We start from the raw sequence: 14014 nt of genomic DNA on the forward strand, positions 1-14014 counted from the left end.
AGAAACCAAGAAATAATGTCTTTTCCTCCTTTCATTGCAGATAAACCACCTTACATTCACATACTGTTTTACAAAGTGCATCATGTTCTCCACCACACTGAGCTACAGTGGTTGGCACTGAGCACTTTTGTCTGTGCATGCATGTTTGTGTTTTTTGTTGCACCACTTTCCTCCAACATTTATACCTCGGAAATAGCAATTCAGTTCTATAATTCTTATTTTAACGTCAGAAATAAATATGGTTACAAAACTTTCTGCCTCTAGAAAAAAAAAAAAACATTGCAAATCCAAACTAAAAATTTACTATTTTAAAAGATGATATATTCAGTCAATAAAAACACAAATGTAAAATGCCAACTTTGACATCTTAGTTAAGCTTAAGTTAACCATTCTGGCCCACAAAGGAGGTCAAGAGCATTTTTAGGATTTACCACTGGCGGACATTTGCAATGATGAAATCTCTGACTAACCTCTAGCTGCATCCAAGCGTCATAAAAAATCCTCTCAGCAACTGATTGAGCATCTGAAAATTATACTAATGAAGCTACAGAGCAGCAGAGACCTTTTTGAAGTCATCAAAGTGTTTCAGCTCGACATTCTGACTGTTAAAAGCTGATTTTTTATTTTTTTTTTTCATTCAGGAGTCGGAAGAGAAGGACGATTGTGAAGGAGTTTGTGTGGCGTGAGCAGCAGCAGGAGGCTTCAGCAAACTTCCAGTATCGGAACGATACAAGATGAAATAAGTAAAGTGTAGTTGTGCTCTTGCAAAAAACACGCTCGGCTCTCATCTTACTTTGAAACTCTGCAGGTTCATGTGTGGCTGACATATTCAGCGAAACCGCGAGGTGATGCTATGAAGAGTTTTATCAATAACATTCAGGGAAAAAAATGCAAGGAAGAAAATCTGTAGCAGCTGCTGATTTATTCATCAATCAGTCGTCAACTCTCACAAGTAGACAAGGAAGTTTTGAAAGAGCTTAGCAGACAAAATCTGTCTGTGAAGCTGAAATGGGCCAGACCATCTGTTGCAGGACTTTCTTTATGACTTCAGCTAAATATCTTCAGTCTCGACCATGCTGCAGGATGGTTTGAAGACCAGTCCTTTTCATATGGAAGAACAAGATAGAATCATATTCTATTAGATACAGTTACTATAAATCTTGACGCTGACTCCTAAATCAGTGCGTCAGATTTCTCACAAACTATGAAAACACACGACCAAAAGAGAACTTATTATTACCTGTGTAGTTTGATTACTTGTTTTCTTTCCACTTAAACTGATGATTATTGTCTCTGAATATCTCCAACATTGATAAGCACTAAAAAGTCAACAATTTAAAGAGATATTTAATTGTGTTGAAAAAAAAAATGTATCGAGAACATTTGTATAATTTCAACAATCTTTAATTCTTTGGGGAAAATACATACATTTCAAAAGAGTTTTGAAAACTTGAAATCAAACAGTGAGTATTTGATCGTGACGCCAAAAAAATCTTCAGGCCACTTTGTATGCTTAATTAAAACCTTATAAAATAGAAGCCTCAGCAGAATTGCAGAGGCAGCTGATGCCATCCATTCTGTCTAAACAAGTTCTTCAGCAGCATTCAGTTATGCGATTCCAAACCCCTAATTGTGCAGTGAAGGCAGGAGGACCAGATGGGCTGAAGGGATTGGTGAGCCGCGAGGTGTTTGGATGTATTTTCACAATGCTCACAAACAACAGCACATTAGTCGGAGGAAGAGTCGCCAGCTACCTGCTGGGTGTAGTTTGATACTTCAACAAGATTGTGGTCGGGATCTCTAAAGTACAGAGAGGTGATGGAACCCACTGCCCCAGTCCGCTCCACCGGGCCCTCCTCAATCTGCACTCCACAGACCTGTGGGGGAGAAAAACTCACGCTCAGCACTTTAAACCGAACGGTTGTGAATCAGACGGCCCCGACGGTGAGGCACCTTGAGATGTGCGGCGACCGCGGCCAGCGAGGTTTTGGTGATGAGACACAGGTCTGCTGATCCCGGGGTTGGACGCTTGGCTTTGGGTTCAAACTCCTGACCCTGCTGGTGGAGGTTAAACTTCTGCCGCCCAAAGCCCAGAGCCTTACGGTTTCCCTGCATGATGCAGACACAGCAAGGGTGGGTGTGGAGGAGCGCTTTAATCTCACTCTTTGTCGAAGCATGCCATCTAGTGGAATATCCTCGGTCACCAAAAAGCACCTTTTCTCACTAAACAGGAAGCAGACGGTGCAGCCTAGAATTACAGGCACCTATAATTTTTCAATATCTATGCAAACACATGCAAGTGAATTACTTCTGAATAATCTATTTTGATTTATAAAAATTAAAAAAAAAAAAAAGCCAAACATGATGTGTATCCTGGAGTCATTTTATCATATAAATACATGGCTGCAGGTCCTTGAACACCACTTTGAGCCACTCCAGTTTATATCTTGAAGCATCTTGAACCCTTTTAATACAAGTGACTTTTCTTCGGCAAACTGAAGCATCCAGGCTTCTTTTCAATTCGAAGGAGTCCCGAATGCGATGCGGGAGCTCAGTTATTTCCAAATCCCTTATCCAACTCTTCCATTTCCAGCATGCAACTCAACACCTCGTGTCTTACGTGAGGATTGTGTTTAATCATGGGCATAAATGTGGAACCTGAACAGTTTCTGCAGTGCATTCCCAAACAGCTTCATTTTATTTGTTTAACTGGGCCTCAGACAACCACAAATGAAATTTAAGAGTTTTTTTTGTTTTTGTTTTTTTTTTTTGCAAAAATAATGCTTCCTTTGTCTTTTGTTTCCAGTGATGGAATCCTTGGCCCGGTGAGGCCTAATGCCCAATGCCAGAATGCTCCAGCTCCCGTCCTTCGTGGTGTTCTTCTAACATCCACAATAAAAGCAGACTCGTCTCATTAGTTTCTAATACTGGGAAGCATCCTAGTTTTTGACGGTGAAATTTGATTAGAGGTCATCAATCTTTTTCAGTCTGAGAGCTGCTTCAATAGAAACAAGTAAAATGAATTGCTACGTGATTAAAAACCCTCCTGAATAATTACAGCTTCGCATCATGTTGGTTCTATTGAACAGTGTTTTATGAACCTGTGCTGTTCAGTACTGACAAGGTCCCTGGAAGGCCACCAGGTGCTGAGCTATTGCTACACAAATGTGGCTGGGTGAGCCTTTTGCCAGCATTTTCTGCCCTTCTTCTCCATCAGCACCTTGCAAGTACTGGTTAATATATTTTTATTTTATTATGGACCTTGTATATAAACAGTAGGGCAGTGGTGTGTCGGAGCATCCAACTTTAGTCCTGCAGGGTCCCTGTCTTGTATGTTTCATGACATTAGATTCAGACTTGTTATGGTTTTACTCCTGTAAAAGTCTATCTAAAAGCAACTTACTACAATATGTTTGAGGCGACAGCAGCTCCAGGCATTGCGGCAGAAAAACCATGAAATCCTCAATTCTATATCTTTCATCGAATGAATGAAAGCGTCGCCGTTAATTAGAAACACTACCTTGAAAGTGACCACCTGCATGCCAAGGACCGAGGTGTAAAAGTTGACCGTCTCCTGCACACTCCTCACCGTCAGCACCAGGTGATCGAGGTGGCTCACCTCCACCGGGCTGCTGCTCTTCCACCGGACACGTCCCACCGGTTCACGAGAGACGATCTGCAACAGATCACGCACACGAATTGATCCGTGATCCGTGTCGAGGATGCTAAACAAAAGGTTGGCGTGGGCACGACAGCGCCACCGCGTGGCGGCAGGGTTCCCTCGTAAACACGTGAAAGGCACGGTCGGATAGGAAGCGCGTCGCTTTAATGAATTGGGTTGTAAACCGACACGAGATCGGCGTTCGGGGGTTCGATCTCAACTGGAACTCAGTGATCGGAGGATTAGTGAGGGCGGAAGTTCGGCTTGTTGTTCCCCCGAAGCCTCGTCTGGACAAAGCCGCTGGGGAAAAGGTGAGATTAGACGTTGACATTGAAGAGATGAGACTTACTTTGAAGCAGCGGGGTTGCAGGAGCACGAGCCGAGCGGCAGCAGTCCGGATCGCCATCATCCTCCTCCTCCTCTTCCTCCCCGGTTCACCCAGCCGGTACTTCCTGGTTCCTGTCCGCTCCTGCAGCCTGGAACCAGCCGAGCTCCAGGTAATGTTTAACCACCAGAGACCTTCGAAATCCACAACTTACACCTGTTGCCCAAGCATGGGCGATCCTGCCACTTCATTATGGTCACCAACACCACATCAACAACCACAACACAAATCGGGGGTGTCAAGAATTACTACCAGTGTCTCTTTTTTTTTATTTTATTTTATTTCGGAATAAAATAAAATGGGTACAATGTAGGGTGACACACACTGATCAGCCATATCAGTATGACCACTGGCCTGCAAAGGGAATATTGAGGGTCAAAATGTCCCTATAGGCGTGAGCGAGCCTGGATGACTGGGTCAGAACATCCCCCAACCTGCAGCTGTGGTGCCGCTGGTATCCTGGTCTGCCGGGGGTCAAGAAAACCTGCAAAAGGCCCAACATTCGTCTCCTGTGAGAGAACTTTGAGCAACTACTTCCACATAAAGAATCGACTCCCTGTAAATTAAGTTTGAGTCAAACATTTTTTTTTTTTAAAGTGCATTTAGTTTTTCTCTACTTAAAGAATCATTGCGATTGATCTTTTTTTCATCCATATTATTGGAAAGTTTCTGTCCATGTTAGACTGAGTGGGATGTGCAGCTGACACCCCGGTGGCAGATAAGCCCACACCTCCACTGCTTTGGAAACAAAAGAAAGACCTGAAAATGAGGCAGCACGTCATGTTATGAGTTTTCACTGATCAGATTAGATTTGACTTGTTCATCTCAAGGAGCCGGGCTGCAGCAATGGTACCAACATCACCATATCTCAACTTCTTCAGATGTGTTACTGGTTAAATGTGGGGCTTTTTTCATGAAATGTAAAAAAAAAATTCAATTTCTCCAATTTATCATTTAATGTTTAGTGGATAAGGAATGTTTTCCTGATATTGGCCTCAATCTTTTTTTTCGATCACCAGGAAATCTGTGCCCGTCTTCTGTGGGATTCTACCACTAGATGTTTCAGCTTGGTTGGAAAAAAAATATATAAAAAAAATCCCCTCCAGCTGTTTTTGTACCACTTACCTCTCCTACCCACCTCCCAACCTTTATAGTTGTCAAATATTATTTCTGCACACATCTGATTGTTTGTGCTCTGGTCATTGTAGTTTAGTGTCTCAAGTCATGAAAAATCTCATAGTATATTTATATTGACTCATTTTATACCAAGGGAAAGCAATGGCATAAATGTTTTATTAAATTATTTGTTTCTTCTTTAAATGATCAATTGTGCGCTAACCAGTGTCTTCATACTAAAATGTCTTTTGTTCTGAGTCTTCGTGAAGAAAATCCTAACACAATTGAAAAGCTGGAATGAATAGGAGATCCATAATAAATAAAAATGTATATAAATCATTCCAAAGATGAAGCGATGGATAAAAAAAAAGAATCGGTGACATCAAGTACTAATAACTCCTTAACTTTGCATCCGCATGCAGAAGATCATCAAACGGTAAATGTACGATTAATTTAATAGCATAACAACAGGATTTAATTCAGCGGTTAGTTTCATTTATCACCCAGTTCACATACTGCACTGGGTGCGTCACAGAACAAGGCCAAAACTAAAGAATGGCCTAAAAGAGGAACATACATTTCATTTACATATTTATGGTATTCAACAACGTCTTGCATTCAAAAAGTCCCAGAGGGAAGTGATAGTTGTGGCTAAGACATCGATAAAACAAGAAACATGATGGCATTAATAGTGATGCTCTTCTCGTCCTTTCACCAGTGTCTCTGTTCGTCAACAGAACTATTGAAAACCTAGAAACAAAATGAAGTTTCACACATCAAAGGCAGTAAGTTTAAGATTTTAGCCATTAACAACCATTTTCAACGATAGCATACATATATTTTTTTTTTCTTTATTGCCCTACTTTCAATTTTGCGTGTATTGCACACTGACGTTCGCTTGTGAGGCAGAAAGAAGGGCAAAGTGGGAAAGTGTCTCCACTTATTGACTTTAAAACTCGAGTCAAAAAGGTAAACTTTTTTTGTTTTTTTTTTAAGCTTCAAGTCCAAACTTCTGTGGCCAATAAGAGTTTTAGTCTATAGATAAAGGAAACCTATTATTTCAATGGAAAAGCAAAAGAAAAACCCACAGTGACAAAATCAGGATGATCATGGTGCATAACTAGTTCTGTGAGAGGAAGGAAACAGCAAAAAGCCATTTTTATTTCAGATTTCAAGCCTGTTGGTACATATTTTAAGCGGAAACGCTGATATTATCTGTCAATATATTGATATTCCCAATTTATAAAATGTTTTATTGGCCAAAATGGTAAACTCGTCAAAATGGAAATACTGTATAATTCCAAACTATACCGGCAAGTTTCAAATGGTAATCTGGGACAATGTTTCTTGTACAGTATTTGAGAGTGAATCGACATACATGAGTAAATGTCACATTAAAATAGCAATTTGTTTTATGGTTTCTTCCTGGTGAAAGAGAGGAGAAAGTGCAAGTTGCCACCTCGTTTAAGTCCTAGATCCTATGGCCATCACCTGTAATTATTCAGTTGTGTATATTAATCCCACCGATTTCTTAAAAAATAAAAAAAAATAGAATTTAAGTAATTGTAGCTACTATGACCCAGATCTTCTTAGGAGTCAATTTACAATCCAAAACCCAATTCACTGATACAAAATATGCATCAAAATTATTTTTTTTACAAGCTTATTTACAGCTAATACTTTGAAGTGGTGTAACTAAGTACTGTACCTATACCCAACTAACGGTATGTATGGCGCTCTTCAGGCGCTAATACAAAAAAAAAAAAAACGGATTTGAAGTGCCTGACCTACCTCGGTGGTTTGCAGGATCTATAATAAAGTAAAAATTCTTCCGGACATGTCGGCCTGCTTGTGCGCATGGCTTAACGCAATGCAACACTGCTACGCAATGATCAACAGCATGCATTGCTTGTGCCCAACTTTGGACTGCAGTATTCGATATCGAGCTGGAGACTGAAGGCGTGCGTCTCAGTGTCAGTGTACGGTGCACCTCCCCGACCCAACCTGTGACTGCGTTATGATCAAACTCACAAATGGCATGAGGGGAAAATACATTTCAACAGTGGAGACACCTTTCCTTAAAGCCTTGTATAGACTTGGAATAATTGTTTACTTAAATTGAGACAAGAAGTCTTGTTAAGAGTTACACCACGCTCTCTCGGTTGGCCGACACCAGGACGGCCCGGCGGCAAATGGGACAAGTGGAGTTCTCGGAGAGCCAGCGGTCTATGCAGTGGACGTGGTACTCGTGGGAACAGGGGAGCTTGCGCAGCTTGTTCCCCTCGGCGTACTCCGTTATGCAGACGCTGCAAGTCTTCAAGGCGTCACTCTCGCCAAAGTTGCGCATGGAGAGGTTGTCAATTTGTTCTTTGGTCAGCCCCTGCGGCTGGTCCTCGTCTTCGTCGTTCAGGAGGAAGAAGTGGGCCAGCCGGAGGAAGGGCAGTGAGCTGGGCTCCTCTAAGCTGATGGGGGGTCTCGGGCGGGCCGCCCTGCCGCTGGAGGCCGGGGGACCCTCCTCCATTTCAGTCTCAACTGTCCTTCCCCTGACCGCGGCAGCCAGCTGTTGTTCGTCCACCTCGGCAGCGGGAGCTTCGGCGGCCGTGGCGTCTGGATTGTTGAGGGCCTCCAGGTCAGCTGGCGTGTTCGCGCCACGGTTTGAATCTGAAGAGTCAGAGTCTGAGTCCATGAGGTAGCCGAGTTCTCCGAAACCAGTCATGATCTGCCGTATCATCGACTGGAGAGCCATCGAAGTCGCCTCTCCCAGACCTGCGTCTGAGATGCGTCGGATGGGGATACGAATAGTACTGACATAGGTCCTCACGCCGGCGCGCTCGGAACGTGAGAAAGTCCTGCGAAATCCGCCACGCTCACTCTCGTAAAGAAAAGTGTTGTTGGAGTTCTGGGACCGTGAGCGTGTGCGACTGGCGATGCTGTCTCTCTGCCGATACTCGCCTGGACGCACACGCCGCACCTGGAGGTCCAGCATAATAGTCGGCGGGCGCCGCCCTGAGGCGCCTCCTTCTGCCCCGGTACCTTCTCCTGCCGCTTCTCCTTCCTGAGATCCAGCGCTCTGGGCCTCTTGCGCTGGTTCTGCTCCAGTCTGAGGAGGCTGAGCGTCACCGTCGGCAGTGCTCTGCCTGGTGAGGACGTGTTGTCGAGTCCGTGAGCTGCCCTCTGCTTGAGGCACGGTGGGAGAACTTGTGGAAGAACTGGGACTTTGAGAGCTGTAAGAGTGTCGCGGGTTTGGGAGACCGTCGAGTTGATCCAGGCTGAGAGGCGAGCGGCTCCTGGCTAATCGGGCCCGAGTCCTGCGGGGTTCTGGACTGCGGCTGCGGGCCCTCCTCTGCCCTCTGCGGGGAGAAACACAAAGCGGGGGCTGTGCTGGCTGGGCAGGGGGAGGGCTGGGAGGTTCTTCTAAAACTTCTTGCGCAACAACCTCTTCTAGGTTGGGCTCTGTGGGCTCGGGTTCCACAATGACGGCCACCTCTTCTACGACTGGTTCCTCCACCACCTCTGGCTCCGGTTCTGGCTCTGGTTCTGGCTCTGGTTCTGGTTCCGGTTCCAGTTCCGGCTCCGGCTCCGGCTCTGGCTCTGGCTCCGGCTCAGTCTCCATAGGAACTTGCGGTTCAGCGCTTGCCGGCTCATCTGGAACCTCTGAGGTGGGCTCCGGTTGCTCTGGTTGCTCCGGTTGTTCCGGTTGCTCTGGTTGCTCCGGTTGCTCCGGTTGCTCCTGCTCTCCTTCCGCCGCAGCTTGCTGTTCCGCCAGGTTGCGGTTCACACTGATTTCCAGGCTGAAGCGGAAATCACCGCTGTTGGGGTTGGTCTGGCTCACAGCTCGCCAGGACTGGTTTCCACGGTGACCGGACCGCGTGGTGTTGCCCGTGCGCCTCACTGTGTTGAGCCAGTCCAGGAGACTGTCACCACCGGCAGGGTCCTCCGAGCTCTCCGGTTGTTCTGAAAGTCAGCAGAATTTAAAAGTGACAAATCGTATCTGGGTGTGAAAAACTTCGTGGAAGAAATAAAACCTAACTCACCAGCGGGCTCTTCAACACTCGGGGTGTTATTCTGTTGTTCGGGGCCGTCTTTGATTTGCTGCAGTCTACTGAACAGCTCGTCTTGTGTTGCCTCACCTGAAAAAAAAAAACAAAAAAAAACTCTGTTGACAAAAATAAATAAAAGAACTGAGTTTATTCTTTTGTTTACTTTGTTTTGGCTAGCGTGACCACCTGCAAGACACAATGCAGGAGGCTGAGAGATGGTGACAGTTAACGTCCTACCATAAAGAAATAAAGATCCAATGCAAAAGGACACACAGGGAGGAACAAACTACTGCTACATAAAGATACAGAGTTACAGTGAAATCTAGTTGAAATATTACAAATGTGTTAAAAATGAAAGGAACTGGTGTTCATCTTGTTCTGTATTGGCTGTTTGCTTTTCTTAAGACACAGCAACAGGACAATACGGAAAACCTCCAGACTTACCAGGGCATGCCACTGTTCACCCAATGCCCTCTCCTTGTGGGCTGCTCCACACTTACATTTCCCCTGCCACTGTCCTGGGACAGAAACGGATTGGACGTCTTCAATAGTCCGCGAGCTGCTGCATTTCCAGCATAATGACAATCTAAAAGTGGAGGCTGCTTCTTAACCCAGCATTTACTCGAAACGTATCATTCTTTCGTGTGTACAAAGGCAATGAGACACACTGTAACCAACAGGTCATTAAATGTTACACTAGATTTAAAATATTAGAAGAGGATCAGTACAAAGACTGCTTTTACTTCAAGAATGTTGAGTTCTGCTTATCAGATTTGAGTTCTATTCATATTTGAGCTTGTAGTTTGCAGTAGATTGAGAGTTGTTACCATACGAATAGAAACACGTGAAAAATCCAAATCCAACAAAGTGCAAATTCAACTGGTGGTACGATACAAATAAACCCCTGAAACAAAACCCAACATTGTTCCTGTTGTAAAGGCAGAATTTAAGGAAGAGTTATTGCAATAGATCACACAAGACTGTAGGGGTCTACCTCATGAAGTGTCCATAAAAGACACAAGGAAGTAAGTGTTATTCTAAAAGATGGGTTAAAATTAACATGTACTTTAGCGTAGCTGTTAGCTGAACCGATTGCAAAGGTAAGATGAAGAAAGGAAATCGAGCAGTGTACACGAAAAAGGAGTGAAAAAAAAAATCAACGAAAAGGATCATTTCTACAGTCGCAGACTTCTTTCACAAGACTGAAGCTATATGTTGGAAGTTCGAAGGTTTCCATTACCCGGAGTGCCCAAAAGGTTGTTGTCTCTCATGAGACGATAGTCCTCATCACTGAGATTGTTGACGAACTGGTAGAACGCCTCCTCCCGGTCCAGGCGGTCCAGCTGCCGCCTGCGTTGCGACTCGGGCACGTCACTGCCACTCTGCTCGCCACTGTCAGACCCTTCCATTGATGCAGAAGGAAGGGAGGTCGAAGGATGCTCTCCAATCTACAAGAAGATCCAGTTGCTACCGTAAAAAAAAAAAAAGAAAAAGAGAAGATGGTTGTCACAAATAGATCTGGGGGACTGACTTTAAACTGAATCAAAAGATTAACAAAACAGAATCACTCACTAAGAAAGAACACACAACAATGGGGGTGTGTGTTTATATAGTCTATTAATTGTGTCCAGTGTTTAATACAAGGCAGCGAAGCTTAACTTGAATACATGGAATTGAATTCACAAAAAATATAAACACAGGGGAAATCAAAATGTGGAGCTACTTTCCCCCATGACACTAAGACACAGAGTTCAGGTTTTAACTCTAAATCACAGGGAAACACTGAAGCACAGATGTGGAAAACTGAAGAATTTCTACCAGCTATATTACTGATGGATTCACTGATACTCTGGGGGCTTTGTTGTGATGGTGGTGTTTTCTTAGGGAAGGATTTTGTTCACCTTTTTAACATTATCTAACATTTTAGTTCCATAGAACTGTGTTAAATCAATATCATGCATCTCCAGACACTGAAGAGTGACAATGACTAATATAATGGCGTACAATCCCATTAAACATTTTGATTGAGAGCCATGTGTTTAATACGGGATCGATATCAATATCTGTGTAAATAGCACTGGTAAAAGAAAACATCAGAAAAGGACCAAGCTCAACATTCACGGCTTAAATCCACTGATTACAAAGCAAAAAACTGAAAAGCTCGCCTCACCGTATAAAAGCCACACTCGCAGGCAAGAGCCACGGCGTTCAGAGTAACATCATTACATAAAAACACAATTCTTGGAAGTCTATCATTTAGAGACGCAACACAATAACTGGTGAATCTCTCTTTCCTTTTGATGAACAGTGTGTTGGTCAAAGTCGAGATAAAAACAAAATGGCATCATGTAGCTTAGCTCACGGTGAGAAAACGCTTTTACACGGCTGCCAACACACGAAACAGCTTCCCGAGAATAAATTATTATCAAACATGTTTTGGTAACGTGTCAATTGAGCGGAAGGTTATGAGGTCAATGTGACACAAGTCGTTGTGAAACATCCTTGTCAGATGACCAGTTAAATGGAGCTGAAGCCTGTTAGCGGTGTTAGCTCCAGCACAGTAGCCAATAACAGTGACATTAGCCGACTGAGTTAGCCACAAACTTCGTGTCGATTTAAATCCCCTCACGGAGACACTTCCACCACGAATATCACAAAGAATATCAAGAACGACGGGAACTGGATATCTGAAGTGTACTACTCTTGAACTTTGCTTTAAAAAACGTTGGGATTCCGTGAGAAACACATCTACAACTAACTGCTAGTAGCACCGCAAGCTAACGAGGCAGCGACGTCAACCAGTGACGTTCACGGACAGCGAGCAGGCTAAAATTAGCTGGCTAATGAAGAATAAAGTTGATCTGGGGGAATGTGTCATCTGTCATCGACTCACGGATACATTACCTCTTCGGTGAGGTTAGCTGTAATGTATTCGAACGATCCGAGAGTTACTTTGAAGCTGTCTGAATACCGACTGACTGTTTGGCTCAGTGCGATCTCAGGTCTCCATTTTCTTTCTTGTGGGTAGGCTACGGCGATCCTCCGGAAATGGACCACACGAGGAAATTTTTCCCTGGGTTTGACCTTACAGGCGGACTCGCGTTTAACTCGGCCAATAAGGAGAGAGGATTCGAGCTGAGCTGTTCAAGCGACTCTGCCTGGAAGAGTTAACTGAGGGCAGCAACAGCTTTGGTGTGAAAGCTGTTTGTTTTGAACGAGGCTGTTTGGGAACCATTGCAGCGCCCCGGCGCGGTTCTAAGTGGTAACACTGCTTTATTCTGCAGTCTGGAAGACAAAGATCATCTGAACCTGGATGATCTTCATCCAAATAGTGTGAAATACACAATGGCTCTGGCAAAACTTTAAATGGTAAAAAAAAAAAAATAAAAATAAAAATAAAACAAAACACAAAACAGTCGATATTCACCTTACTTATAATTATGACTTAAAAAACAAAAATCAAGGTACAATCTGAGCAGCTCACCGTTCCAATGCAGAAAGACAAACGGTAATACTGTCAGTAAAGCAAATAGGGTTTTTTCGGAAGAGGGAAACACCACACATGCACAGGGAGAACATGCACATACATCCAAATACAGAGGTCGGCCATCACACACACACACACACACACACACACACACACACACACACACACACACACACACACACACACACACACACACACACACACACACACACATCACCATGCCTCTCTCTCTCTCTCTCTCTCTCTCTCTCTCTCTCTCTTTCTCTCTCTCGCTCTCTCTCTCTCTCTCTCTCTCTCTCTCTCTCTCTCTCTCTCTCTCTCTCTCTCTTCTGCCCCATGAAGGCAATTCCGAATGTATATCAGTGTTTTGTCTCTTCTGCTCTCCAGCTTTATTTCATTTAACTTAGGTTCACAGGGTTCTGAAGCTGATTCCACTCGACTACAAGTGAAGGTTGAGTACAGCCTGTACAGATCACCAGAGCAAACAGACACTGTGTGACTGGAGACATCACGTGCACTTATAGGGAGAACATGCAATTTCCACACAGAAATGTCCTGAAGCCCAGTCTCTAAGCGGGGATATTCTAGCTGTAATGTCAGACTTGTAATGACTCCACCACCATGTGGACTTCTCACATTAGAAGAAAAAAAAAAAAACAGATGAATTAAAGGCAGACAAAAAGTGAAATAGCTGAAGAAATGCCAAATGATCAAAAATACCTGCAGAGTTCACAAACGGTATAGTACCAGGTTTAACATATGGGGTTGAGCATTATTTTCCTTGAGGAATAAATTATGAAAACAACAAATGATATAAAGAAGGGCCCCAGGCTGATAATAGGTGTAAGACATTTGTGTGGGTGGAGGAGGGACAGCGTTGACACAAAAACCCCTGAAGTGAGGTAATTTGTGTTGGATTATTTCTTGCTGTAGCAATGTTTCATAGCAATACATTCTATGCCATTGGACTGCCTCATCATTTCTCTTTTACGTGGAGCAACATTTATTATTTATTTAGTAACAGGCGATGAGCAGTTGAGTTGAGTATGTGGCTTGCGGAGCCCCCAGATGCTGACTTAGCTGCTTGATCGTCACCTTTTTCAATGCAAAGAGACACCAAGACCAGATTCTGCAGCCAGTGGAAATCCCACATCTCCACAGTCTGAGGGCGACACTGTGTCCTCCAAGACGACAGCGCCGGCCCCCACGGAGAAGGATTTATCAGAGACCACCTGCGGAGAGGATGAATGACCTGCCAGCAGTCCTGATCTCAGCCTCATTGAACACTTGTGGGGTCGACATGGGCGTGCTGTTTCTGCCACAGT

At 44.0% G+C, this 14014-nt stretch overlaps 2 protein-coding genes across 2 annotated transcripts; both read right to left on the bottom strand.

Moving 5' to 3' along the window:
• Positions 1–1516: 1516 nt before the first annotated feature.
• glod5 (glyoxalase domain containing 5) lies at positions 1517–4095 on the bottom strand. Its single transcript, XM_080502128.1, has 4 exons — positions 4011–4095; positions 3521–3676; positions 1954–2109; positions 1517–1877 (listed from the first exon to the last, which is right to left on the bottom strand). The coding sequence occupies exons 1-4, from the start codon at positions 4068–4070 to the stop codon at positions 1728–1730; spliced, it is 522 nt and encodes a 173-aa protein (XP_080358254.1). The 5' UTR covers positions 4071–4095; the 3' UTR covers positions 1517–1727.
• A 1519-nt stretch (positions 4096–5614) lies between these two features.
• On the bottom strand, positions 5615–12238 carry rlim (ring finger protein, LIM domain interacting). The gene is made up of 4 exons (XM_080502617.1): positions 12107–12238; positions 10443–10669; positions 9197–9292; positions 5615–9116 (listed from the first exon to the last, which is right to left on the bottom strand). The coding sequence occupies exons 2-4, from the start codon at positions 10609–10611 to the stop codon at positions 7306–7308; spliced, it is 2076 nt and encodes a 691-aa protein (XP_080358743.1). The 5' UTR covers positions 10612–10669; positions 12107–12238; the 3' UTR covers positions 5615–7305.
• Between the last annotated feature and the right edge of the window lie 1776 nt (positions 12239–14014).

Source organism: Blennius ocellaris (assembly GCF_963422515.1).
Source record: "Blennius ocellaris genome assembly, chromosome: 9".
In the NCBI taxonomy this organism is placed as follows: domain Eukaryota; kingdom Metazoa; phylum Chordata; class Actinopteri; order Blenniiformes; family Blenniidae; genus Blennius; species Blennius ocellaris.